At 33.6% G+C, this 27,410-nt stretch overlaps 1 protein-coding gene across 1 annotated transcript in view; it reads left to right on the top strand.

The window, feature by feature from the left end:
* The first annotated feature begins 11,000 nt into the window (after positions 1-11,000).
* LOC145239756 (uncharacterized) overlaps positions 11,001-27,410 on the top strand; it is a 36,123-nt gene continuing 19,713 nt past the window's right edge. The window contains exons 1-2 of the mRNA XM_080103164.1: positions 11,001-11,302; positions 21,785-22,503. Coding sequence (XP_079959290.1) covers positions 11,083-11,302; positions 21,785-22,503 — 939 coding nt within the window. The 5' untranslated portion in view covers positions 11,001-11,082. The remainder of the gene's footprint in view (positions 11,303-21,784; positions 22,504-27,410) is intronic.

Below are 27,410 nucleotides of genomic sequence, written 5' to 3'. Positions count from 1 at the left end.
ATTGAAGGAAACCAGTTTAGTCTTGGCAGCATTGAATGTGACCATCCATTTATGTCCCCATTCCACTACAGATTGGAGGTCATCCTCTAGTTTTTGCCATTTCTTTAGTTATGTGTTCATTTGTTTTCCTGTCATGCCTGTTATAGAGCGTGGTGTCATCAGCATATATACCCATCTCAGAGGCAGTTTCGTCAGGGAGGTCATTAATAAATATTAGGAACAATAGAGGTCCAAGGATAGAACCCTGAGGCACTCCTGCATTTATATCACACTGTTTAGATGTACGACCGTCGAGGACAACCTGGATTTTTCTCTTATCTAAGAAGGATTTAATTATGTTAAGTATTCTATCAGTGATGCCATATGATTTGATTTTCCTGAGGAGATCCTCATGCCATACCCTGTCAAAGGCCTTAGATATATCTAGAGCTACCGCTCTGCCCTCCCCCGCTTTGTCCAGTGAATGGTATATACGTTCAGAGATTACAGTGAGGATGTCAGCTGTGGAACGGGCTTGTCTAAATCCATATTGTTTGTCAGTCAGAAGTTTAGCATCTGTAAGGTGCCAGACTAGAGCATGGTTAATTATGGTCTCAAAAATTTCTCGAAAAGTGGGAGGAGACTAATGGGGCGATAATTTGATGGGTCAGTTCTTTCGCCAGAATTCTTGAATACTGGTACCACAGAAGCAGTTTTCCAACAGCCCGGAAATTCATTAAGGCATTTGTTGTAGAGTTTGGAGAGAACTGGAGCTACTTCAGCTGAGCACTTTTTTAATAACACAGCTGGGATGAGATCAGGTCCACATGCTTTTGAAGTGTCAAGGTTTTTTATGATAGTGTGTACCTGAGCAGGGGTGATTTTTAAATCGTCTAGCGTGGCGTCTGTCCGCAAAGGAAAGTCAGGCAGAGGGTGGTTGGAAGGATCCAGTGTGGAGTTTGAGGCAAACCGTCTGGCAAGCATATTAGCCTTGTCGGTTGCTGAGCAAACAACCTCATAATTGTTGGTTAGTAGGGGAATTGTTGATTGCCCATTATTTACTACACTGTTGTAGATTTTCCAGAAGTCACGATTTCCTAATTTTGGTGCGTTTTTTAGTGGTTTCAGTAAATTCTCTCTTAGCTGTTGCTATTTCGTTCTTAACGTTACTTCTAGCTTCTATATACTTCTGTTTGTTTGAACTGGACTTATGTCGGTTAAATCTGCAATATGCATGCTGCCTTTGAGCAATAGCAGTTGCGCAAGTCGAAGTAAGCCATTGGGGAGAGTGGGGCTTGCTATAAAATTTTCGCATGGGAACATGTGCTTCAATTGCTGTTTTGAACCATTCAGTGGTCTCATTTGCGCACTGTTCAGCAGGAAGTGAAAAAATATTTACCCATGGGGCATCTCTGATAAGATCTCTGATGGCTTCCCAGTCAGCCTTTTTATAATATCTCGTTATTTTGAGCACTAGCTCTTTAGTTTTGGGTCTAGAATTTAGGGCGATTTCTACCATTATCACTGCATGGTCAGCGTTCCCGAATGGGCTGTCAGCATTTGTTATACAATCCTCGGGAACTGTAGTCAGAAACAGATCTAGAAGTGATGCGTGTATTGTTCTTGCTGGTCAGGGAAACAGGTTGGAAACATAACCATTTGTGATAGGGAGTGAGATATAGCGAAACTGTGTTGAGCTGCCCGCTGCATCTGTCTGAGTAGAGAATCCAAGCCAGTTTTTGTGGTGAACATTAAAGTCATCAAATACATGTACTTGTGCACTAGTGTCGAGGGAGAGTGCTTTGTCTATGCTATCAGAGACTTTATTTATTATGGTGCAGTCCTGGGTCGAGGGAGAGCGGTAGAGAAAATAAAAGTAGCTAATGTTATCTTGTATGTTTAGTCTAAAGCACATAAAGGCTTGATCGTCCGTTTCTAGGTTTGTTTCTCTAGTCAGGGGGAGGCTGTTACGAATGTAGACTCCAAGTCCGTGCATATGTCTGTCAGAGTCCTTACGGCAGAGTGGGAGATAGCCAGGCACGTTAAAGTAGTTAGAGGGGATGGAGGAGTGTAGGTTAGTCTTGCTTAGTGCTAAGATATCCGGGGTATTTGTTAGGAGAAATGCTTCAACATCAGCTAAATTAGTTCTAAGCCCACGGATGTTAGTGAATGCAAGCCTCAAGGGAGGAGGCAAGTTGGATTTGTTTGTCCCTAGGCCTGGTTTAAGCTTATTTTTTTATTGTACTGTCATCATGTTTTTAAAGAGTTTCAGTTAGGTGAGGGGGAGCTGAAGAAGAGGTTATGCAGGGTATCAGACATACAGCACAAGTAGACCATTAGCTGACCTTTCTTCAACTAGGACTGTGGCCTCAGGAAAGCCCACCAGGTAGAACATTTAATTATTAATAAAAATAGTTTTCAAAGACAAGTACAGAAAATTGAGTTTTGTTAAAATTGCGTATAATTTTCAAAATTTTCAGAAAATATTTACCTTCCTTGTTTTGATTCAAGCTGTTTTTGTTTTTTTTTAGCTTACTCAATTTTCGCTAATTCTCTCTGTTAATAACTAGCAGTTCAGCCCGGCTTTGCTCGGGCCCTATGTACTGTTCATAACTTTATGTGCATATGTATGTATGTATGTATATATATATATATATATATATATATATATATATATATATATATTTAACAGTTTGACTCATGTCCTGGTAACCTACATCTAAAATTTCAAGTGTTTTGATCCAAAATTGACCAAGGAGTTTGGTACACTCCACAAAGGTCAACTCTTTCAACATTGACCTCTTGGCAGCCAAATTTTCGCCCAAAAACTGATTATAAAGCTTGCTGTATGTCTGATTACCCTTTATGTAAAATTTAAAATGTTTCCCAAAATTGGCTGAATAGTTTACTAGAGACCGCAAAGGTAAAATCTTTTGAACTTTGACCCCTTGGCAGCCAAATTTTCAGCCAAAAACTGATTAAAAAGCTTGTCCTATGTCTGAATACACTTTATGTAAAATTTCAAATGTTTGGACTAAAACTTGACGGAGTAATTTGGTAGAGACCGCAGAGGTCAAATTTAAAAAAACTTTGACCCCAACTTTGCCCCCTTAACATTTATTGTTTTAGGCTCAAATCAAATTAAAAAGTTTGATTCATGTCCAAGTAACCTACATCTAAAATTTCAAGTGTTTACACTCAAAATTCGCGGAGAAGTTTGGTAAAGTTTTCAAAGATCAAATTGACAGCAAAATTTCTGGCCAAAAACTGACAGTTAAGTAAATACTATTGGCTTTACTTAAAATTAAATATCTTGATTTTCACTATTATAACAAAGAAGTGACAAAGATAATTACCAAGATGAGAGTAATAGTCTGAATAATACAAATTATTAATCATATCTCCAAAATTCCAAAACAATTCTTATATAAACAAAACAGTTCTTGTCCAGAATTCCCCATATATTAAAAAAACAAAAATGAAGAAAAATCTTGATGAAAAGCATTTTTAAGCGATTAATGGCAAAATCCAAGGCATTACAACATAAATCTAGTATGAATTATTGTTGAGTTACCTACCTTGTTATTTGAGATTTTTTTTTTCAAAATGGCGTGCGAGACAGTCATAGCTTGGATGCTCATAAAATTTGATTTTCTCATTTAAAAATAAAACTACTTGATCCGTTTATATGATTTTGAGAATATGATATTTTTGCTCCATCATGGACACGAACAACATACATCCTTTTTTTGTATTTTTAATATAGGAAAAATTTTGAATAAGACTAAAAAAAAAATAGGTTCGTCTTTGAAATAAATTATATAAGATTAACAATCAATTACAACTTTATCAAGCCTTGTTTCCCTCCTCTCTTTTCTCTTCCCATAAAGCAAAATAATCTACAAACCGAATTAAACTGATGTTGCAAAAAAAATGTATTTTACTGTTTGATTTCATATTTTATATTTATTTTTGAATAAATAAATGATTTTCCAGAAAAAAAGATTTCTGTATCTAAAATTTTCTTTCTGAAAAATTGAATGTTACTATTCTTACTGATTTGAAAATCAACTTTCTTTGATAAATGTCTGAATAATTAGATTTGGCTTTAATGCTTCTTCCCTCTAACAATTGGTCTATTTCTAGGTTTATTTTTGTTTTACTTTTTGTTCTATATCAAGATTACAAACTAAAGTATTTGTATTAGAAAAGTTGTATCTGCATGGGTAATATAAACTTATCTTTACTTATATATAAAAGTCACTTTGTATGTGTGTTCATTCATTCCTTATGGATTCCAATGGCCGATTTAAAAATATTTTTTTTTTTTTTAAATTTCATACAAATGTACTTTATGCGTCTGGGAGTGTTCTTAGATAGGTTTTGTCTCAAAATACATCCGATAAGTATCGATAATCAAAAAAAAATTTATTAATGAATGAACCGTCTTTTTTTTTATTAAAGTTAACAATTTTATACAACCTAACATCACAAATGCATTTAAGAAGGTTTATCACTGCACAAGCAGAAGGGCCCTGCATATAAAATTAACTGTAGGTTCTTTGATAAGACAGGGGCATGTTTGAAATGAATGTTTCTGTTTAGAGCACAATTGAATCACGATGCATTAACTTTTGCATCTTAAACTCTAATTCAATCATTATATAAAAATAATTTTTATAAAAGCAACAGTAGATTCTCTACAATGTATTGTAAACTAAGCCACTGCGGGGAGGCATGTGAGTTTCCTCCTGGTGCACCGTGGTGGTATTCCATATAGAGCAGGGAATGGATTGATTTGATTGATGACTGGGTGATTTCACAGATTTCGATGACAATAAAAGTATTTAAAGTGTAGAATATTTTTCATTTAACCCCGGGCAACATGAGGTCTCCCTGCTAGTATATATATATATATATATATATATATATATATATATATATATATATATATAATAAAACCATAATAATGTGTTTAAAATAAATTTTATTTATTTTAATCTAAGCTTTTGAAAATTAAAATTTTCTTTATGAAAGCAAAATGTTTTCAGGGCTCTACAGACAAATTTCTTTAGTTGACCTTTGACACCTAAATATTTTCATTTACTAGCACAATAGAAAAGTTACTGGTCAAATCCATGTGATTTTTTTGGAATAAGACATCTTCATTCCATGACTAGTACATATATCATAAATATTTTTCTGTATTTTTTTTAATAAGTGCAATTCTAAATATGTACTGAATTTTATGTTGAGACTTGAAGGTATAAAAATTTGAATTTCTTCAGATGTTTTTTTTTTTTTAACAGCCTTCATTAAAAAAGGAGTTTAGTGTTTTATTAAACTTTTATTGTTTAAATGATTTGATTTTGCTCATTTTATTAAAAAAAAATCAAAGTTGAAAAGACATTTTTCACTGAGTAATGAGCTTTGGAAGATTGTTTGTGAAAAAAAAACCACAGTAAGCGTTTTAAACACTTTAAGTCATCACTTGTAAAAAATCACTTGCAAATGCGATCGTTTCACTCGCAACATAAAGCCCTAGTTTTGTTTTTTTGATCTTTTCATTGTTTGATGTTAATATGTGCAATACTATCGACCCCTCCTTCCTCCAAAAGTGTTAAGAAGTAAAAAGGAAAAACTATAACAAAAAAAGATTAAATAAATTTATCAGTAGAACAAAAGTATAGGAAGTAAGGTTAGTAGAAAGAAGATGGAGGGGGAGGTCACCAAGGCACATAAAGGCATTCGAAAATAGGATGGCTTTAAGTTATAGCAGTAACTAGTACATAAAGTTCAATATATTTAGAGAGTTGAAGAGGGCTAGTGAGTTTTATGCTAGTTTTCAGTTTGGGAAAATTAAAGGAAGGTTGTGGCTCTGAGTAGATGGGGGGGGGGGGAGATGAATTTTATTGAAACTAAAGTTTGACTCAAAGACTGAGTAAATATTAATCGAAGAGCAAGGAATAATTTTATCTCCTCTGGGTAAAATGCAAAAGAAACAAAAATATCACAGTACACCCCCCACCTCTCCCCCAAAAAAGAAATAATAATTATAATAATGTTACTATTACTAATACAGATACACAGAGGAACATATTATTATAGAGAAAAAAAACTTATACACACACTCATATATAAAAGAATAACAGTATAGTTCAAGATCCAAATATTTATTTTTTATACAAAACAGCTCCTCAAACATGTTAAAATTTCGATACATTTTTTTACATATCCGTTTCATTATGCAGAAACAAACAGTTATTATTATGTCAATACCGTCTCTTTTCTTGTATATACTCATTAGAAAAATTAGAAATTCTTTGCTTAGAAAAAAAATGCATGACAATATAATGTTGCAAGAAGAAAAAAGTTCATAGGAGACTCAACATCGTGTGTTTGTTTCAGCAGCCAACTTTTTTTAACATGCTTGAGTAATTTTAGCATGAAAAATAAATATTTGGATCTTGGGACGTAATTATACTGTTATTCTTTTATATATGCTCTGTTGACGAACATGGCCTCAACTGATGACTAAAATTTGGACGTTAATGTCTAGAGGGATGTTTTCTGCGATGGTGTCACGTACACAGCCAGAACCTAACTGATATCTATAGAATGTGTCAGAATTTATGTTTTCTGTGTTTTGGGTTATTTTGTATTCAAGACTTGTGAACCAGTGCTCACCCTCTGCAGTTGCCAATGTGTAAGAGACAATGATACGGACAGTACAAGAAGAGAAGACAATGAAGAAGGAAACCACGGTACGCAGCACTGGGATTGGCAAATGTGGTGAAAGAACAATCCGGTAATGTCTATAAGTGCGACTCTGTTAGTTTAGAATCAGGACTGGAGACATATTTTTTAAACATTATTTTGTAAGTTTTTTTTTGTGTGCGTTTTTAAGAAAACCATGACAATGAATTTTGTTTATTTTAATCTAAGTTTTCAAAAATTAAAGTTTTCCTTGTCAGAGTTAAGAGTTGCATTGTCCGATGGTTCAAACTTTATTTTTATAGTTTTATCAAAAAAAGGTTATATATATATGATGACTGCCAAATTTAAGGAATTCTTTTGATTTTTATAACAGAATCTACCAAAAATTAGGTAATTATCTCATCAGTATAAATTTTTCACCGATTGTAACGAATGCACTTTATATGGGTGTAACTTTTTTTTTCATATTCATTGTATGAATATATTTTGGGGAACTTCATACCCTCCCCCTTCTTCATTTGTCCCTTGTTCGACCCCTTAAAGTCTAAGCGATCCATTAAGCACACACTCATTTTGTGGGGGAAGGGTGAATGAGTGTAGAAAAACAAAACAAACAAAAAAAGTTTCACAGGATGCCTTCAATATTGAAGATTGAATTCCGAAATTTGAATGTGTTTAATTTTTTAATATTTTGCGTTTTGAAGTGTGAGATTCATTGAATTGTGAGATTCATCAATAATTATTAGATAAGGATAAAAAAAATATTTTTTTTATATGAAAACGTTAAAATATGCATATTTTTAAATCTTTAAAATTAAATTAAAAATTTAATTTTAGAATATAAACTTTCCATTACCAGTATATAATAATGCTTTAAAGAATTGATACTAAAAAAAACAAAAAATAAAACAGGGTGTGAAAATTATAAGTATTAATTATATCTGCAAGTTTCTGCAAACTGAGGGAATTGAAAACTCTAGCAGATCAAAGGAAGAAACTATTAGCGTAGAAGCCTTTCCAGCATCTGAGAACATTTAATATGGCAGGGTGGGATTTTGCTGCTTGTCAGGTTAGTTAGGAGTATTTATGTCAAAGGGGCACATGTGCTATGAGTTTGTCAGAGCACATTCCATTTAAGTGCTTGTAAAACAGACAGAAATACATCACTGCAGCAATGGGACAGAGGTTGGAGTTTGGTTTGGTAGACTCTTTCTGCTGTCTCGGAGATATGCTGAGTGCAGGTGATGAACGTGAACTCTATACAACCACAAATGGTGAAGATTGCATGAGCAAAATTTCATGAGTTGTTGCCTCTGCGAGCATCGCAAGCCATTTCTCACTACATTTAAGGTAATTTGTCTAACATTTGTATCAGGAACCTCGGTATATCGCAGTATGATACTATCAACGTCCCCTCCCCCTCCAAGTGTTAGGAAATAACAAAAAAAAAAGAGGAAAAAAATATAACAAACAAAAAGAGGAAATGGGTTTATCAACAGAACAATGGCGAGGAAGTTATTCACCAAGTACACAAAGGGAGCTAAATTAGATGTGGTGGATTAAAGGTAGATATACCGGGGGTTATTTTACAGGCAGTTTTAGGTGTGGCGGTGTGTTTACGGCAGTTAGGGACAGTTTGTGGACAATCTTGGGTTTGCGATAGTTAACGATAGTTGCAAGTTTGACACAGTGGAAGGAGGGTTGTCACTCGGACCAAATCAAGAAAGCTTTAGGAGATTGAGATGAGCTGACATCAACTGACAAACACGGCCTCGACAGGACGTAGATGTTAACTTTAGCATGTAGAGGGTTGATGGTGTCACACACACACACCTAGAGTGTAACTGATATTTGCAGAATGTCGTAATTTATATTATTTGTGTGCTGTTTTATTTTTCTTATATTTCATAAACCTGTGAGCGCCTCCTCGACAGCTGCCAATGTGAGAGATGACGACACGGCCAGAAGAGAAGTTGAAAGAGAAGAAATCCATGGCACACAACGTTGGGGTCAGCAATCATTGTCAAGAGGAGTAACACCTGGTATTATCACAGTAGTAAATGTTTGGCCCTCACTCAGTTCTTTCCCACCCGACTGCAATGCAATAACAGATCCATAATCGGATGGATTTGCAATGTAAAATGTTACCAACACATTTAAACGATTATCATTGGTTGAAAATGCTTTAATACATTTCTGTGAAAACTTACTTGCTTTTAGTAATGAAGAGGAACGCAAATACAAATGAAACGGAGAAAGAATTTGCTGAAAACACATCTGCCCAATATAGAGGTTTCTGTAAGGATAAATTGTGTACACTAGTCTGGTCATGCCTCTAAAACCATGATGAAGAGGAGTGGCTCAAGTGGTGAGTCTTGATGGATCCAACATTCCAGACTCTTCACTGTAGTGACACAAATACAATTATGAGCATTTGTATACATGTCCTGGACAACACGGACAGCACACTTCTCCACACTAAAGCTTCTCATTATCCACCACAAAGACAACTTTATTTTGGTCTTTTTAATTCTTCCCAACTTTTTCATTCTTAATTCCTTTCCTTTAACAATTATGAGAAACATTTCCAATCACTGATAGTATCCTACTGTAGAGTCCAACATTCAAACTCCTCATCCCAACATTCACGGGTTACATGAATTTGTATAAATACATAGAAGATTTTACTAAATCTGCTGCAAAGAAGGCAAACTCCCTCTATTAGTTCAGAATTTTGGTCCACAAGGACCTGTGATGCAATGGATAAAGTACTTTGTGAAATTCAGTTGTAAAAGTCACATTCCTGAAGATGTAACACAGTACGACAGCTTTATGCAAATGCATGCAAAATGATGTCACCAGTAAAAAAAAAGACTACAAAAAAAGAGAAAGAGGACGACTATGAAAGAGACATAAATGATGCTTGAGATCATATTAGAAATGTGGATGACGTTTGAGAATACAATGAGGGACGTCACAGCAGTAATAAGAGAATGAGAAAATAAATGTTGTACAAAAAAATGCAACAAAGTTCTTTTCTATTCTTTGTCTGCTTTGCGACTGAGGCTACAACGTGTTGGTTCTTGAACAACATTACAGAGATTGAAGGTTTAATCCTCAGTGCAGGACAACCCAAAAATATAATTGCAAATTACTTAGGACTTCTATGCAGTCATGGCTGACCGAATGAGAGCATACTACCCCCATGGATTAAATAAACGGTTTTGTTCAAAATTCTATGCAGATTCCAAAGTTTGACAAGATACACCTGAAGAAGATTGGCGGTGACATTGACCGAAACATTGTGCAAGTAACACTCAAGATGAGAACAGTCATCCGAAGAATCCAAATAATACGACTAATCCTTCTAAAGAAAACTTTTCTCATATGCCAGTACTTTATATATCTATGAAGTCATTATTCACCCATGTATACAGCATTGTTACCACATCTGAGCTGATGCACTAAACATTAGTCTCTGCCTCTTAAATATTGTCCAAAAAAGGAGCCTCCAACCGAATAGGTCCTATGCTGTCTACCAAGCTCCAGCCCCTGTCCCATCAACACAATGTTGCATCCCTGTGCTTTTTTTACAAGTACTTCAATGGAATAGTGCTCTGATGAACTTACTGCACTAATACCCCATGAACGTAAATACACCCAACTACCATTTCACTATGGAGGTTCCCAGATGGTCAAAAGTTATATATAGTTATAGTTTCTTTCCTAAAACCGTTTGCCTTTCTCTCTCTGTTCCCTGTTTCTCTGACTGAACCAACATGCAGAAATTTAAATGTAATGTGAACAAACATCTTGCTGCAACTTAGGATGCCTTTATAAATCTGGCCCCTAATTCACGTTTCAGTGACAATGTGCCTTGTTGGAGGTGAATAAAAATAAAAATTAAAAAAACAAAATTAAACGTCAACAAACCATTTGTCATAAATTATCCTCATAAGTAACCAAATTTGGTTTCATTCCATTTTCAATCCTTTCATAATATTCTTCACCTATCAACTGACAATTTATACATCCCATTAACCCATCGAGTGGCTTTTGTCCTGGATATGACTTCTTATATAAAAAAAAAGGGTAACAAAATCGTCATAATCCTCAAATTTCAAGAATTGAGGGGAAAAAATCGTAATCTATTCCATTCATAAAAATAACAACAAAAACCTACAAAAACAAAATAAGACAAATAATAAAAGATAACCAAAAGAAGAAAAAAAGGAAATTGGGAGTAATCAAGTCTACTTCCAAGTTTTAACCCCCTCAAGACACTTGTGCACTGTGACGTCATTGAAATCACGGACTCCCTCCTTCCACTCGATTCGCTGGAGGAACACAGAATTTCTTCTGTGGATAAAAAAAAAAGGGTCGAAAATGGTTAATTTCTGTGCCGCTATCGGGTGTTCGAACCGTGCCGACCGCGAAAAATCGACATCGTTTTTCCGTTTACCGGCGGTCATTACAAATCAGGGCGAAGAGACGAGAGAAAGATCGCGAAAACGCAGGGAACAATGGCTAGCCAATATCAACCGGCCAGATATGAAGGAAACCAGCTACCCTTATGTGAGGATATGTTCCGACCACTTTGTTTCGGGTAAGAGTTTCATCTTGACATTGAGCCATTAAAACTTAATTATTAAAAACAAAAACAAAACGAAGCAAAAACACTTCCTACGTCTCCTCCATAGTTTTTTTTTATTCGAGAGTTTATTGTTTTACTGTTGTTGTGATGGAGGTGTCATTATGATTAAGACCGACATCTTGGATTCGCTGCAGTACGAAGTGGATCTAATTAAATGTGGAAATAAGTGCTTTTATGTATTCGTGTGCCGGCTAATATTATTATATTTGAATTATAGATTAGGTTTCATAAATAAACTTGATATTTAATTTGTCAATTTATGCGTTCTTCATCGGTATTTAATTGTTAGCGACTGGAAGTTTCGCTTTTTATGGCATTCCGCTTTTTATGAAGTCCGCGATTTCTATACCTCCATTCCTCCAAAAGAATTTCATTGATTAGTTACGCCTGGTTCTGTTTTCCTTTCTTCTCTCAATCCTTATTATCAAAGCATGCAAAATGGCGAAACAATTTTTTAAAAACTTTATTAAAGAAAACGACAGAGAGAATAAAATAGCATTTTTTAAAACTTGTTTTTATATCACTACATTATCTAATATATATATATATATATATATATATATATATATATATATATATATATATATATATATATATATGATGTATGTGTGTGTGTGTGTGTGTTAATTGTTGGTTATATTTAAAAAAAGAACAACAAAACAACTCTACCACGACGTAAATATGCATTTAATACGTCGGTCATGGCTTTATCCGCCCGGCGTTATCCGGGATACTTACATTCATTTTTTTTTTCTACCACCAAAAATTATTTTTTTTTAATTAAAAATAAAATTTTAAATCATTTTTGTGGATTTAATTTCGTAATAATTTTTTAAGAGGATTTTTAAGAACTTCGCTTTAAACATTAAAAATTTGTTTAAATAAATATTCGATTAATATTATTGTGTAAAGTCACGCAGTGACAAGAAACACGGACAGTTGTCTTTCGATTGTAACAGGGAGAACTTTAGTATTCTTCCAATTTTTCTTGCTTTTGATCTTTTTTTTCTTCCTTTCTTTTTTTTTTTAGAAAAGTTAAAAGTTTGTTTTCTTTAAAGTTTTATGAGTTGATATGAACAACTGTTCTTCGTCCTACTTCATCCATTAAACTTTTTTGAAATGAAATCTTGTATACCTACCCGGCGACCCGGCGTTGATGGGGAGTCTTATTTTCATTATTGTTTCGCTCGATTTTTATAAACAAATAATGTTTAGTAAATATAATATTGTTTACTTTTGAGATGAGGATTGATAAATATTTTTTTATTAAACAACTCAAACGAAAACAATACTCTGCACAGTTCTAATTAAAAATAAATATTATTTTACGTTTCTAAATATTTTAGATGAGGATCGATTATTCGTATTATTTGGATTTTTGGACAACTGTTCTCATCCTGAGTGTTATTTCCACATCGTTTCGATCGATGTGACCTCCGACCTTCTTCAGGTGTATCTTGTCGAACTAAGAAATCTTTGTCGAACTCGAGAATTTGCACGGAAAGATTCTCAATTTGATCAATGATCAGATACATTTGAAGAAGGTCGGATGTTACATCGACTGAAACGTAAAAATAACACCCAAGATGAGAATAATAGCCCGAAAAAAAAAAAACTTATTTTTTTACTTAAAAAAAAAAGAAAAATAAAGAAAGGTTGGGTGCTGATTAAGCCTCCCTGTCGATGGTATGAATGGCTTTCTAAATAACTAGCGGGGCTACCCAGTGTTGCTCGGGGCCATATAAACAATGAGAAAATTGAATTTGGTTTTGTAATATATTTGTTATTCTTATGAGAGAGGAATTTTGTATGTTTATGTATCATTTGTTATTTCGAACAAAAGAATATTTTACCTACATAAGACGGGTATTACACATATGAAATAATTGTATCTTACCTAGGGTAGGTCATTTATAGCATATATATGAAAGGGCGGGTAATCCCATCAAATCCCAAGCGATGCCAGGTATTTTACTAATATATATTCTCGTCTATTTCATTCAATCCCAGGCAACACTGGGTGTTTTGCTAGTATATATCTCAATCAATCTCATTAAATCCTGGGTGATGCATTATGCAAGGTATTCTGTTAGTATATATTTCAATCAATCTAATTCAATCCAAGGCAACGCCAAGTATTCTGCTAGTATATATTTGCATCTATCTCATTACATCCCCGGCGACCGTGTATTCTGCTTGCATACATTTGCATGTATCTCATTGAATCCAGGGTGACTCCGGGTAATCTGTAAGTAGACGTATGTCGTTAAATCCCATAATTCTTGAATTGTTACAAATTTCGACAATTTAACCCACATTATCGCTCACCTGCCTAAAATAATAACATTGTCTTGGCTGGTTTTTCATTACAAACACATCATCCAAATAACTCACATTTCATCATTTTTTATAATTTTTGGATATGTTACTAATTTCAACAACCATGTCGCATAATTTAACTTACATTATCGCCGCCACTCTTACTAAAATAAAAACTTTGATACATAGGCTATGGTATGCTACTAATTTCGACTATCACTTTTCATGAGTAAATCCACATTATCGCCCCCTTCTATCACTAAAATAATAACTTTTAGACATTGTATGGCTGGTTATTTCATTAGAAACCCACCAAAGAAGTAACTCAGATTATATCATTTTTCATAATTCTTGGAAATGTTACTAATTTCGACACTTATTTTTAATGAAATAACCAAAATAATCGCGACCTCTTACTAAAATAATAACTTCCATACATTGTCTGGTCTGTCTACTTCATTACAAATACACCAATCAAATAACTCACATTTCATCATTTTTCATAATTTTTGGATATGTTGCTAATTTCAAACGTCATTTTTCAATCACATAATCCCTCTCCTCTTACTAAAATAATACCTTTGAGACATTTCTGGGCTGTTTATTTCATTACAAACACATCAATAAAATACCTCACATTTCATCATTTTTTATAATTCTTGGATATGTTATGAATTTCGACAATCAAATTTAATGAGTGCGCATATCTAATCGCCCAATTCTTACTAAAATCATAATTTTTTTACATTGACTGGGCTGTTTATTTCATTATAAACACACCAATCAAATAACTAAAACTTCATTTTTCATAATTCTTGGATATGTTACTAATTTCGACAATAATTTTTCATGAGTTAATCCACGTTATCACCACCCCCTATCACTAAAATAATAACTTTCAGACATTGTATGGCTGTTTTTTTCATTACAAACACACCTATCAAGTTACTCACATTTGACCATTTTTCATAATTCTTGGATATGTTACTAATTTCGACAATTATTTTTAATGAAGTAACCCAAATAATCGCCCCCCTCTTTAACCAACACGATCCCCTTTCTCTTACAAAAATAACAACTTTGATACATCTTTTAGCCTGTCTATTTCATTACGAACACACCAATAAAATAACTTACATTTAATCATTTTTCATAATTCTTGGATATGTTACTAATTTCGACAATCATTTTCCATGATTTAACACACATAATCGCCCCTCTCTTACTAAAATAACAATCATGCGACATTGTCTATCGTGTCTATTTCATTACAAACATACACATCAAATAACTAACATTTCATCATTTTTCATAATTCTTGGATATGTTACTAATTTCGACAATCATGTTTCATGAGTTAACCCACATAATCCCCTTCCTCTTACTAAAATAATACATTTGAGACATTGTCTGGACTAGTAATTTCATTACAAACACACCAATCACATAACTCACATTTCGTCCTTTTTCACTTTTCTTGGATATGTTACTAATTTCTACAATCATTTTTAATGATGTAACTCACATAATCGACTCCCTCTTACTAAAATATTAACTTTAAGACTATATCTGGGCTGTTCATTTCATTATAAACACACCAATCCAATAACTTACATTTAATCACTTTTCATAATTCTTGGATATGTTACTAATTTCGACAATCGTTTTTTATAATTTAACCCACATAATATCCTTTTCTTTTGCTAAAATAATTACTTTGTGACATTGTCTGGCGTGTTATTTCATTACAAACACACCAAGAAATAACTCGTATTTCATCATTTTTCATAATTCTTGGATATGTTACTAATCTGGACAATAATTTTTCATGATTTTAGGACATAATCGCACCATCTTCCTATATGGGGTATTCTGTTAGCACAAATATCCACCTATCTGATCCGATCCCAGGTATTCTCCTAGGAAACATCTCCCCTATTTCATCCAATCCCAGGCAACGTCGGGTATTTTGCTAGTACATATATCCACCTTTCTTATACAATCCTGGGCAACGCTGGGTATTATGCTAGTACAAATATCCAGCTATGAAGCCATATCCAAGAGCGTTCACTGGCATAATATGATTATAATGATTGCATATTAATCTAATGGTATTCGACAATGAGGCTATATCCAAGGGAGGTCACTTGCATATTATAACAATGATTGTATATTAATCTAATGGTATTCGAAAATGAAACTACATCCAAGGGAGGCCACTTGCGTAATCTAATGGTAGTCAACAATGAAGTTACATCAAAGGCAGGTCACTCGCATATAATAACAATGATTGTATATTAATCTAATGGTATTCGACAATAAAGCTACATCCAAGGGAGGTCACTCGCATATTATAACAATGATTGTATATTAATCTAATGAAATTCGACAATGAAGCTACATCCAAGGGAGGTCACTCGCATATTATAACAATGATTGTATATTATTCTAAAGTTATTCGAAACAGAAAGAGACACCCATTTATTTAAATATCTTTTATTTACATACGCTCGTTTTGTTAATTACTTTAAAAAATGTTTTGTAAATATATACTTTTTCTTTTAAATCTTCAAAAGTTTTGTAAATATATTTTTTTAAAAAAATTGCTGGCGAATATTCGAGCATGTTTGCTATTTGATGTGTTTACAAACAACCGACGCCATGTGCTTGTGCCAATGTCAAGGTCGAATTACCGGTGTTAGTTGAAATGTGCGCCAGGCACCGCCAGGCAGCGTTGTCTGCTACAGGGTATCTATTCTTTACTTGGTCCCTTTTTTTAACCGATAAAAACCAATATATGCAATGTTTTTATGTACATACTGCCATTACAGCTTGCTGACGTCAAGATCACGTGACATGACTCAGCGGTTTTTGAATACAGGGTGACTAAAAAAAAATGGTCCCCCGTGTACACTTTATGTGGTAGAATTGTGGCCCTTTTTTGGGGGGCACTTATAAATCGAATTAAGAATACGTAATGTTTAACATTAAAATGTCACTTTTTGGCCCCCCCCCCCTGCAGAAAATCGGTTAGCTGACCCGCTTCTGGTTGTCCTTTTGGGCCAAAATTTCGATATTTGTCGTCTGGAGGGTGAAGCTTCAATATGATACCAAGTTTGTTAATTTTTGTTCTGTCTGTCGAAAGTTTTCAGCGGACACACATACATACATACATATATACATTTTTGCTTTTATATATATAGATAACATTATTATTTCAGCACGGTAACTGCACACATTTTGAATGCTAAATTTTATTATTATTATTATTGTATAGTTTGGTTGTTAAATTATGAATTAAACGAAATAATGATAAAACTATGACATATTTTGTTAAGTTAATGCTGTTTTATGCATCCCCCGAAAAAGTTCCGGCAAGGGAAGGGTCAGCAAAGCTCCCCTGTTTCCATGTTAAGAATGGCTTTCTAAATTTGTTGAGGGATATTAAAGTGCACAAGTGCCATGTTTTAATGTCTAAAAGTATTGGCTGTAAATACTTTTCAAGACTTTCAATCTTTTCATATACGAGGATTAGATAGGAATATAAAAGGCAAGAAATAACTGCTTTCCTTCGTAGTTTTTTTTTTTTTTTTTTTTTAAAGGGCTAAAGATTTTATCAGTTTATTACTTGACTTTTATTTACTTGTGACGTCATATATCCTAACACGTAACTCTAATTCTAATCGTTTAACTTCTAATGAAATTTTCCACTTTTCTGCTTAAGCTAACTTGATGTGGAAAATACCGTTTTGGAAATTAATTGTAACAAACCCACATCCAATTTGGCACTTTTGCATGTCAGTTACATATTAGCAACAGAGACGAGTTATCGACCCCTGTTCTTCGAAAGCGGCCATCATGTGAAACTAAAATATGAAAAAAGTGTTTACGATAACACAAAAATATATAATAACAAAATAATTAACATAAAAATATGAAAATCGAATCATTTATTGTATAAAAAATGTATCAAAATGTTACAGGAAAAAGGGCTGTCCCCTTTTCCTGTAAATAAGAAGAACATTAGAGGAAAATGAGATGAGGATAAACCGAGACCCGAACTTTGTAAGCAAGGTCCAGAAATAGATTTAGAATTTAGAATGTTAGAATTTAGCTATTGTTAAATTCTGTATAAAATAGGTAGATATTGTTTGTAATGTAAAAAGAATTTGATTGTTCGTTCTTTTATGAAAACTGAATTAAAAATGTCAGCTAAAAAGAATGAACAATACAAATTAAAAATAGATTGTAAAAAAAATAGGTTAGGTTAAAAAATAGGTTAGTTGAGAATTCTTTATTTGCAGAAGTGTGTTTTGGACAAACATATGCTTAGCCACGTGAGTTGGTCACGTTTTGGAACCACACATCTGATGTCATAGCAAAAAGCTATGTTTTAGTCAGATCAAAGGCAGTCGGGCAATCAAGTTCGAACAGTTAGCAGAGTCAGTCAGAAAGAGCTGACATGGTCAAAGGAGGGTCCCCTTAGAGGCGAAGGGGTAGAAGTTTAACCATGTAGAACCAATGTGAATTCCTGACGTCAAATTATTCGACCTGTCAAATGAAATAAAGAATCACCATCGATATTTGTAACTGTTTGTCTTCGTGTCGTCATTCCACAAACTGAAATGTAAATATTTTTTGTCTATCATCATCTATAATGAAATTTGTATAACCCTCTTCCAAAAATGTGTCCCCTCTCCATCATAAGTAATGATTCTCCCCTCTGATGTAAAAGAACAGTATTACACATCCCTTCAATAAGGAATTCCCATCTCTCTCTCTCTCTCTCTCTCTCTCTCTCTCTCTCTCTCACTGTTATAAATGTCTTGTCTTCCTCATCGTTACCTCTGTATTACATGTATCCGCTATATGATCCCCAATATGAAAACCCCTGCTATGAAACAAAAATGTAATTGATTCATAACTGAAAATAGAATAATAAATATGATAAAAACATGAAACATTCATAGATTGCTTTTAGAATTATTTGTGTTTTTTTTTTTTTTTGTTTTTTTTACAGTAAGGTTGTATAAATGTAGCAAAATATAATTATAAAAACATGAAATATTTATAGAGGTTTAAGAATATTTTTTTTTTTGTACAGAAAGATTGTATAAAAATGTAGCAAAATATAATTTTAGTTTGTATGCACTTTTCGAAAATGAAGAGTTATCGCCCCCTGTTCTTTGGCTGACAAGGGACATCTGTCGGCGGTTTTTGAAACTAAAATACACGCATTCACCTCATGTCATTGACATGCAGAAGTGCCTCCAATTTTGTTGTGTCAAGTTATGATTTTATAAATTGTTGGACACTGACGAAATAAAGGTGTCTTACCGTCATTCTTTTCTTTCTTTCTTCATTAGCCTTCAGTACTTGATTTTCATACACCAATCATTTCAGCGGTTAGATCCAAATCTCCCAATTCACAAGAACATGTGCCAATTGTTTCATTAATAAACAGTCTTAGTCCGATTTGGTAAGTCCCTGTACATTGCAACAAAGTCGGCTACCTTAGCTCTCTTGTGTTTTGCAACACATATTCTCTCTTTAAGATGCAGGAATATACATATTAGAGCTAAAAACTTTCCTCTATCTTTGTCACCACCACAATGCTCCCATCTCTTTTCACCAACTTGTGTTATCCCCCAAAGGACCTCTAGGATTAACATCTTTTATTTCTATATTTATTAACCAATAACAACAGTAAAATAATAAAAAAAAAATATGATATAAGAGTATTAAAAAAAGTAAAAATAATGGAATACAGTAGAACCCCATGATACGGCATTAAAAATTAGTAGCAAAATACAGTACAGTATATAATACACATGTATATAATCAAATAGCATTATAAATAACACCGTAAAGTTGGGCAAATGCTGTAACCAGGAATTGGAAAAACATTGTATTCCACATCATAATCTGAAAAAAACGTATCCTAGGACCACCGTACCCCAGGGTTCTACTGTACCAGAATATCAATTTACATACTACCCCAGTAAATTCAGTGTTAACATCCAATTTCTTAGTTTTTAGTCATTTGTCTATGTAACTCCTATATATTTAAAAAAAAAATTATTTATACTTCTGCTTTATTTTGGTGATTTGTACTATTTTTTATTATAATTACTATTAGAAAAAAATGTTCCTTCTTTTAAAAAAGCAGATCTTCAAATGAATACAAAAATAAAACAATTATTCATTGAACGTTCATTGAAGTTTAAAAATAATAATGATATACTAATAATGTTTTAAATGGAAGCAGAGAAAAACCGTTTGGATGTGAAGAGGAGGAAGTGCACACTCCGCAAATCAAAGGCTGCGCAGCAAGCACCTTAATCACAGCTACTGACTATGGATGCTCCACTTGTGGCCATTACTTTCAAACTTGCATTAGCCTGACAAGTCATCTGTGGACCCACTAAACCCAATCAACTACAAACCAGTGACTTCGTGGTCATCATCGACAGCAATGGATGAGCATTATCATCAAATAGTTATGGCAAATAGTAAATAATAAATAAATATTTATACTCTTGCTTTATTTTGGTGATTTGTACTTTGACTGTTTTTTTTTTTATTATTATAATTACTATAAAAAAATGCCACCATATTTTTTTTACCCTCTTATAAGCACCTCCACCTAATCTTCATCAAATTCATATGTAGCAGTCGAAATTGCAACAAGCACAAGCAGGAGCTAATTCTCGCATCTCGAGATTTTGAAATCCATTTTCTTCCTGCCTTATCCAATAGAGTTGATAAAACGTGAAACCAACAACAGACTTCCTCTCTTTCTTCACTGCTCTTGCTAGCAGCAGACATCATCGGGGCTCCTTTGGAAAAAAAGAAAGATTGAGAGAAAAAGATTGAGAGAGGAAAGAGATTGAGAGGGCGAGAGTCATTTGTTTTCCTAGTTTTGCATATGAATTAGAAAATATCTGATATTTCCCCAAAACCTCTAGCCTAGATGGAGAGGAGGCTAAAACTTTCCTTGGTTTCAAATGATCTGAAATAACAGCAAGGGGAGACTTGATTCCAAATATTTCTGATGTGTTATATCTCTCTTCTTTGGTTTTCATACATAAAGTAAATTTCACAGTGTATAAGGATTATTTGATACTGGAGATATTCATAATCGTATCCTATTTCCAAGAGAGGAGATATAACATATGAGAAATATTTGGAATCAGGTCTTCACTTGTTGTTATTTCAGATCATTTGAAACCATAGCAGCAAGTTTTAGTCTCCCCTCCATCAAGGCCAGCAGTTTTGGGGAAATATATATACATATATATATACAATGGTGCCAAAAAGAAAGTCCACACCTGTCATTTTTTCAAAAACCGCAAATTTAAGCTAAATTGAATGTAACTGTTTAAACAATTTATACCTCATTTGATTTGTCTTTTATTCCTCTATAATTTTATCTGTATTACCTGTGTCTGTCTGTCTGGTAACTCAAACTGAGGAAGGGAGTTGGCTGGCTATTGATGCATTATGGCCCCACTATGATTTCACATAACACTCTTCACCTAAGGGAAGTGACCTGTTCACTGACCAAATCACTGTCTGGGTTTTGAGACCTCTACTTTATTTGATTAAAAAATTTTTTTTATCAAAATCATGCCAGGCAATTTGATGTAAGAAATTAAAACAAATACCACTTCAAGGTAAAAACTAGTCAATGATAAATGTTATATGAATAGATTCCAATCTAGAAAATGGCAACTCTTTCCCCTTTGTACAAAACATTGCTCATGGAATGTGAGGACTAAAGGATAAAATAAGGGAAATTTGATTTTCAAATTATATAGAATGTGAATAATTAATTATTTATTTTATTTATCTTTATGCCATTGTCAAGCCAGACTGGTAAATTTTGAGTTCGACAAGATACACTCGAAAATGGTTGGAGGATATATCAGCCAAAACATTGTGAAAATAACACTCAAAATGAAAATAATAGTCTGAACAAAAGAAATAATATAAAATACCAATTTTGTATAGATAAATACTTATATATATTTATGAATAATAATTCTATTCGCATAAGTGTTTGGATAAGTACTCATTTTCTTTACATAAATATTCATTTTATTTTTTTTGTAGGGAAACCTTCCACCCTTTATGAAACAGCAAGTGTTGATTGGGCTCCCACATTGCGACTTGGTCAAGATAAAGATCGGACCACAAGCAGAAAAGTGAGGAGAAAGCGAAAATTTTTTGACGATGCAAGAGACTCCATACCAGCATTGTCGGCTTGCAATCCTGACCTGCAGCTATGTCCCCCATTTCTTAACATGGCAGTCGAACCTTACAATCGTGGTGTCTACAAACAGTTAGAAAGCAAAGAGGCTATGGATCTGCTTTGGCTCCCTGATGAAATATTCCAGAACAAACTTCCTTGCCGACCTGCTCGTGGAGAGATCTACCTTTTGAAAATTGGACCCTTGCAAGAATCCGGAGAATGGAAAAAAGATGGTTATGAATGGGTGAAACGTAGCTCGTCTGTCCTGACTGTGAACCGTAACCCTGCTTTGAAGAAACTGTCATTTTTCCTTTCTTTAAAGAACAGACAGGATGGTCTGTCGATTAAGCATGTTTATCGGCTCTTCAGTAACAATAGGAAATTTGTGATTCACTACCTTGGCAGTGATGAGCAACAGACTGGCAGCATTGGTTACCAGCAGGCAATGGACATTAGTGAGGTATCACAGTCGCAGTCAATGGCTGGAAGATCCCCATATTATTGTCAGATACCTAATGACACTCAAAAAGCAGACAGTGTTTATTGGGATCTTGCAAGTGGAAACAACGACAAACAAATGGTAAAAGAAAACATCTTCTGTTCTTCTTTATCTCATTCACAGCGTCCTGTATCATTTCTTTCTCAATTCTTATAGCTGATTGAGATACTGCTTCTGAAACTGCTATGTTTTTTCCTCAGTCACATGAAAACTTGGTATTAAACAATCTCATAATAGCATTTCCAAGCATTTAAGAGAAAGAGAGTTAAATAAAAACCCGGCTAATTTAAAAGTCAATTTCTAGAACCTATCTTACACATGTCAACCTGTAAAATGAATATTAAACCAAATATTATTATCATTATTACTACTACTACTACGACTATTACAACTATAACATTTTAACAAAAGGTTTGCACATGATCATTTATGTAAGTGCATACTTTTGCACATTTGCCAAAAACACATCAACAAAGCAAAATCTGGCGATTCAGAAGTAGAGGCGACTTTAAGCCCAACCATACCAGTGTCAAGTGAAAACCTTGATTTGAAGTAAAAATGGTCCGGTTGCCATACCAGACATCCTATTTTATCGTAAAACTAGCGGGGGTACCCGGCGTTGCCCGAGTGTTTGTTTCCGGGACGGGGGGGGGGGGGAGTTTTAAAAAATGTTATGGTAGGTAAGTAGGAAGGATCAAACCCGGAGTCATGAGTAAAAGTAGGAAAATAAAGTGTGAAAAAAAAACAAAAAAAAAACATCTGCAACGTTAACAGTTCGGCCACCAAGAAAAGTCCATTCCAGTTGTCTAGGAAAAAAAAAAAAAAACGAATACGGTAGGTCGGCGCGAACGTGAAAATATAATGTGAATTGTCCAGCACGCTAACCACTACGCCACAGAGCACTGCAGCTTAGTTTAGTGATTTTAAATAACTTCACATGAAAGAACTACGAAGCCAAACCGGTGTTCTCTTCTCAACTGTTCCTTGTGAACGATCCCCAAACGGTGTTAAGTGGTGGCAGGGGGAGGAGGAATTTATTAGAGAGAAAATATTTTACCACTTCCATTGATCTTAACCGATTTTGGCCGTGACTTCTCAGCAGAAAAAGTATAGAAATCTAAGATTATCGAGGAATTTGAGAAATAATAAGCCTATAACACACCTCAGATATTGTTCTGCCGTTTGTGCATATTATATTTGCATGAAATATCTTGATTTTTAATCCTATTAATGTCAAAATCAGACGGGAAAAAATGAGTTCATTTTATTTATATAGAAGATAAATAAGCAAGTTGGCATGAAAGAAAATATGTGAAACTTTTGTACACAATTTTATTTTTTTGCACATATTTTACAAAAATAAGCAATACTTGATTAAATTTTCATAAAATAATAAATGAAATGCTACTGTTTTACTGTTCATTGTTTTTAGAAAAATAAGAGTACAATTTAATATTATAAAAATATATTAATTAAATTTTGATTGATTTCTTTATATTTATTAGAAAAATGTGTTACTATCTTTTTTACATTTTTTGTATCATTAGTATTTCTTTTGGAAAAATACAATACAATGTTTTTTGAATGGTTTGAATCTGAAGCATATTCTGAGCAATGTGAAGAACTAATGCTGAAAAATTCTATTTCTGTAAAACATATTTAAGGAAATAAAAATATGTACAAATGTTTCACATATTTTCTTACCACTAAACTCACAAAACACATGTAGCAAGAAAAAAGGGTTGTCATAAAATGCTATTTTATTTTAGTTTATTTATTTATTTATTTTTGTGTGTGTGAAAGAACATTTCATTTTTATTGAAATATTTTTTTTTTGTGTGTGAACATTTCTTTTTTACTGAAAGATTTTTTTAAGCAAAAATACTTTTGGTGTTAATTAAAAACACTTAAACGTGTTTATTATTTTGTATTAATGTCAGCAAATTTAAACTAAAACAGTTTGTCCGGTTTGGTAAGCAGAACATTTTTACACCAGTAAAAGATTTTCAACTGATATTAGTTTGAGTCGCCTATACTTTTGAATTGCCCAAAATCTTTTTATATATACATTGTGCAGGGTGTTTATGTGCTTGTCTTTCTTACATAGTGGCTTCTTTTTGTCGTTCATGACTGATTGTGATCCCCTTGTGGTTGATGACCTGTCTGTTTCACTATATAGAAACAATTTTTTGTGCATGAAAACACAATGGTGACTTGTTGAGGTTTCAAAGGTTTTATTAGAAAGAGACAGTTTACTCATTGGGGAAGAGACCATAATACTTTACTACTTATTACTTACTTAATTTTTTTAACTTAGTCTTAGCGGTAAGAATTGAGAGACGCAGATTGACAGACATTGAGAGTATATTCGCTTAGAATCTCTCTACATTGTCATGCGCATCTTTTCTGTCTCGCTACTCAGATTGAGTTTTTAAAATTCTTTTGTTTCTCTCCTCGACAGCAAGACATCATCACATCTTTATATCATCATATGGTTCCCTCTGCATTTCTTGCAAATTTTGTCTGGGGAGCTAATCTTTGCCCCCTCCCCCTCCCACACACACACTTCAATCATGCTACCTGCAGCTGGGTATATTTCCACTTGCTACCAGGTTATCCTGACATGTATTAATGTTACCCTTGCCAAAATTCAAACTAGCTAACTCAATTGCTATTTACTGGTATATGATGTTTCGTTCGTACTCCACCAGGTCTGAGCAATCATCACTCCAAATTACACCTCATACCATAAACAAGAAACCTCCATGTTTCAGTGGTGACTGCAGTCTTTTTAAGTCAAACTCTTACTGAGGGAGCCTCCATATACATATCTTTCCACTGTCAGTAAATAATGCAAATCGTGGCTCATCAGAGAAAATAACATTGGCCCAAAAGGTCATAGGTCTCCCCACCAGCTCACAATCCCAATCTTTTCTGCACTTGATATTGGCAGGACGAAGAAGAGGTTTCATTCTTGCAGCTCTCCCATAGTAGCCCAGCTTGTGAAGATACCTGACAGCTGTTCTAGGACTGACACCAGCTTGTGTTGCAATGTCAAAGGCTTTCAACATTTCTTTTCACAAGATGCAAGGTTCTTTCAGAGGGCCCTGGGGCGACCTGGATGAGGTTTTATGCACTTCTTGTCCTCTCTTGTCAATTGCACAATCACTCTATTAACAGTAGAAAGGGGTATTGAAAGATTTCCTGATATTTTTCATTGACTAAGACCACCTTCATGTAGATCCACGATTTGTCCTTGAAGAAATTCTGATAGGTCTGATGCTCCTTTGCTTCATGGCATGCTTCGATGTTGTTAGATGCAATTTTAATGAGATACTCTAAGTTATTTCAGAACTATTCTTATCTGTAAATACAAATAAGCATATATTAATCTCAGGAGAAATATTTATCTTAGTGCCTATTCTTTTCTGTCATCTCTGTGTATAAGACTACTAACTGGTATTGCCAGCTCAGTATTACTTCCCAAAGTTTGCTACTTTAAATACTTGAAGCATTAATTTGAAACATTAAGCATTTTATTTATACCTTTCTTGTAAACACAAGACAAAATCTTTCTCATATATTCATATAGAGAGATAAATAGTTGGTAAATTCCATGCAAATTAATGTTTCGTTTAAATGTGACCATAAATAAAAGACAAAGAAAGAATGAATCAGTTTATCTTTGGACTTACAGTATAGAAAGAAATCGGAACTTGATTAAAATCTAGCCAGTCCATTTGAAGAAAGAAAACATTCGGACATAAATGCTAAATATTTGCCCTGGAGATAAAACAATATTCCAATGTAATTATTTATTATATTAAAATCAAAACAATCGTTGTATTAAAAAACAATAACAAATAATAAATACTTAATTAAAATGTTCTTCTTCAAAACCGATATGCAAATTAGTTAATCTTGTGACTGATATCACATATATATAAACAGTATATAAAAACAATGGCATGTCTATTGTCTAATGTTGAATCAACTTTAAATAGCATGTTTTGACTTTAATGCTTATGCAAAAAATTAGCATAACTTTTGCATTTATTCATTTAGATCAAGGGTCATCCTGTAGACCAGATCTAACCTGCCAAAATCTTTAATCTGAGCCACGGAGTTCTTATGGAAGACGTAAAAATAATGTGTGGTTTTTCTTTTTATTCAGAAAATGATTAAAAAAATAAAGTTTTGGAAAATCAGTTTCATTAAAAAGCAAAGCTAATGATCAAAACAGTATAAACATGTCCAGGTCATTTTTTTTTTGTATTTTGGCTCGTTTAGGTCAGCAATATGTACACCTCTCCCCTCTCCCCATTCAAAAACTCTGGAGACTCCTGATTTAGATTATTACTAGCGGGGCTACCCGGCGTTGCTCGGGACCATATAAACAATGAAAAAATTGAATTTTGTTTTGTAATATATTTATTATTCTTATGAGAGAAGAATTTTGTATGTTTATGTATCATTTGCTATTTCGAGCAATAGAATATTTTACCCACATAAGACGGGTATTACACATATGAAATAATTGTATCTTACCTAGGGTAGGTAATTTACAGCATGTATATGCAAAGAAAGGTAATATGCAACACATTTATCTCATCAAATTCTAAGTGATGTCAGGTATTTTACTAATATATATTCTCACCTATTTCATTCAATCCCGGGCAACGCTGGGTGTTTTGCTAGTATATATCTCAATCAATCTCATGAAATCCTGGGCGATGCAAGGTATTCTGTTAGTATATATTTCAATCAATCTAATTCAATCCAAGGCAACGCCAAGTATTCTGCTAGTATATATTTGCATCTATCTCATTACATCCCAGGTGACCATGTATTCTGCTTGCATACATTTGCATGTATCTCATTGAATCCAGGGTGACTCCTGGTAATCTGTAAGTATATATGTTGACGTATCTCGTTGAATCCCATAATTCTTGGATTGTTACACATCGAAATGTTACAATCGAAATTTT

This window comes from Euprymna scolopes, chromosome 19, assembly GCF_053919585.1.
Source record: "Euprymna scolopes isolate OS-2025 chromosome 19, ASM5391958v1, whole genome shotgun sequence".
Lineage (NCBI taxonomy): Eukaryota > Metazoa > Mollusca > Cephalopoda > Sepiida > Sepiolidae > Euprymna > Euprymna scolopes.
Note: the sequence above shows the minus strand (reverse complement) of the source record. Positions and strands in the feature narration are given on the sequence as shown.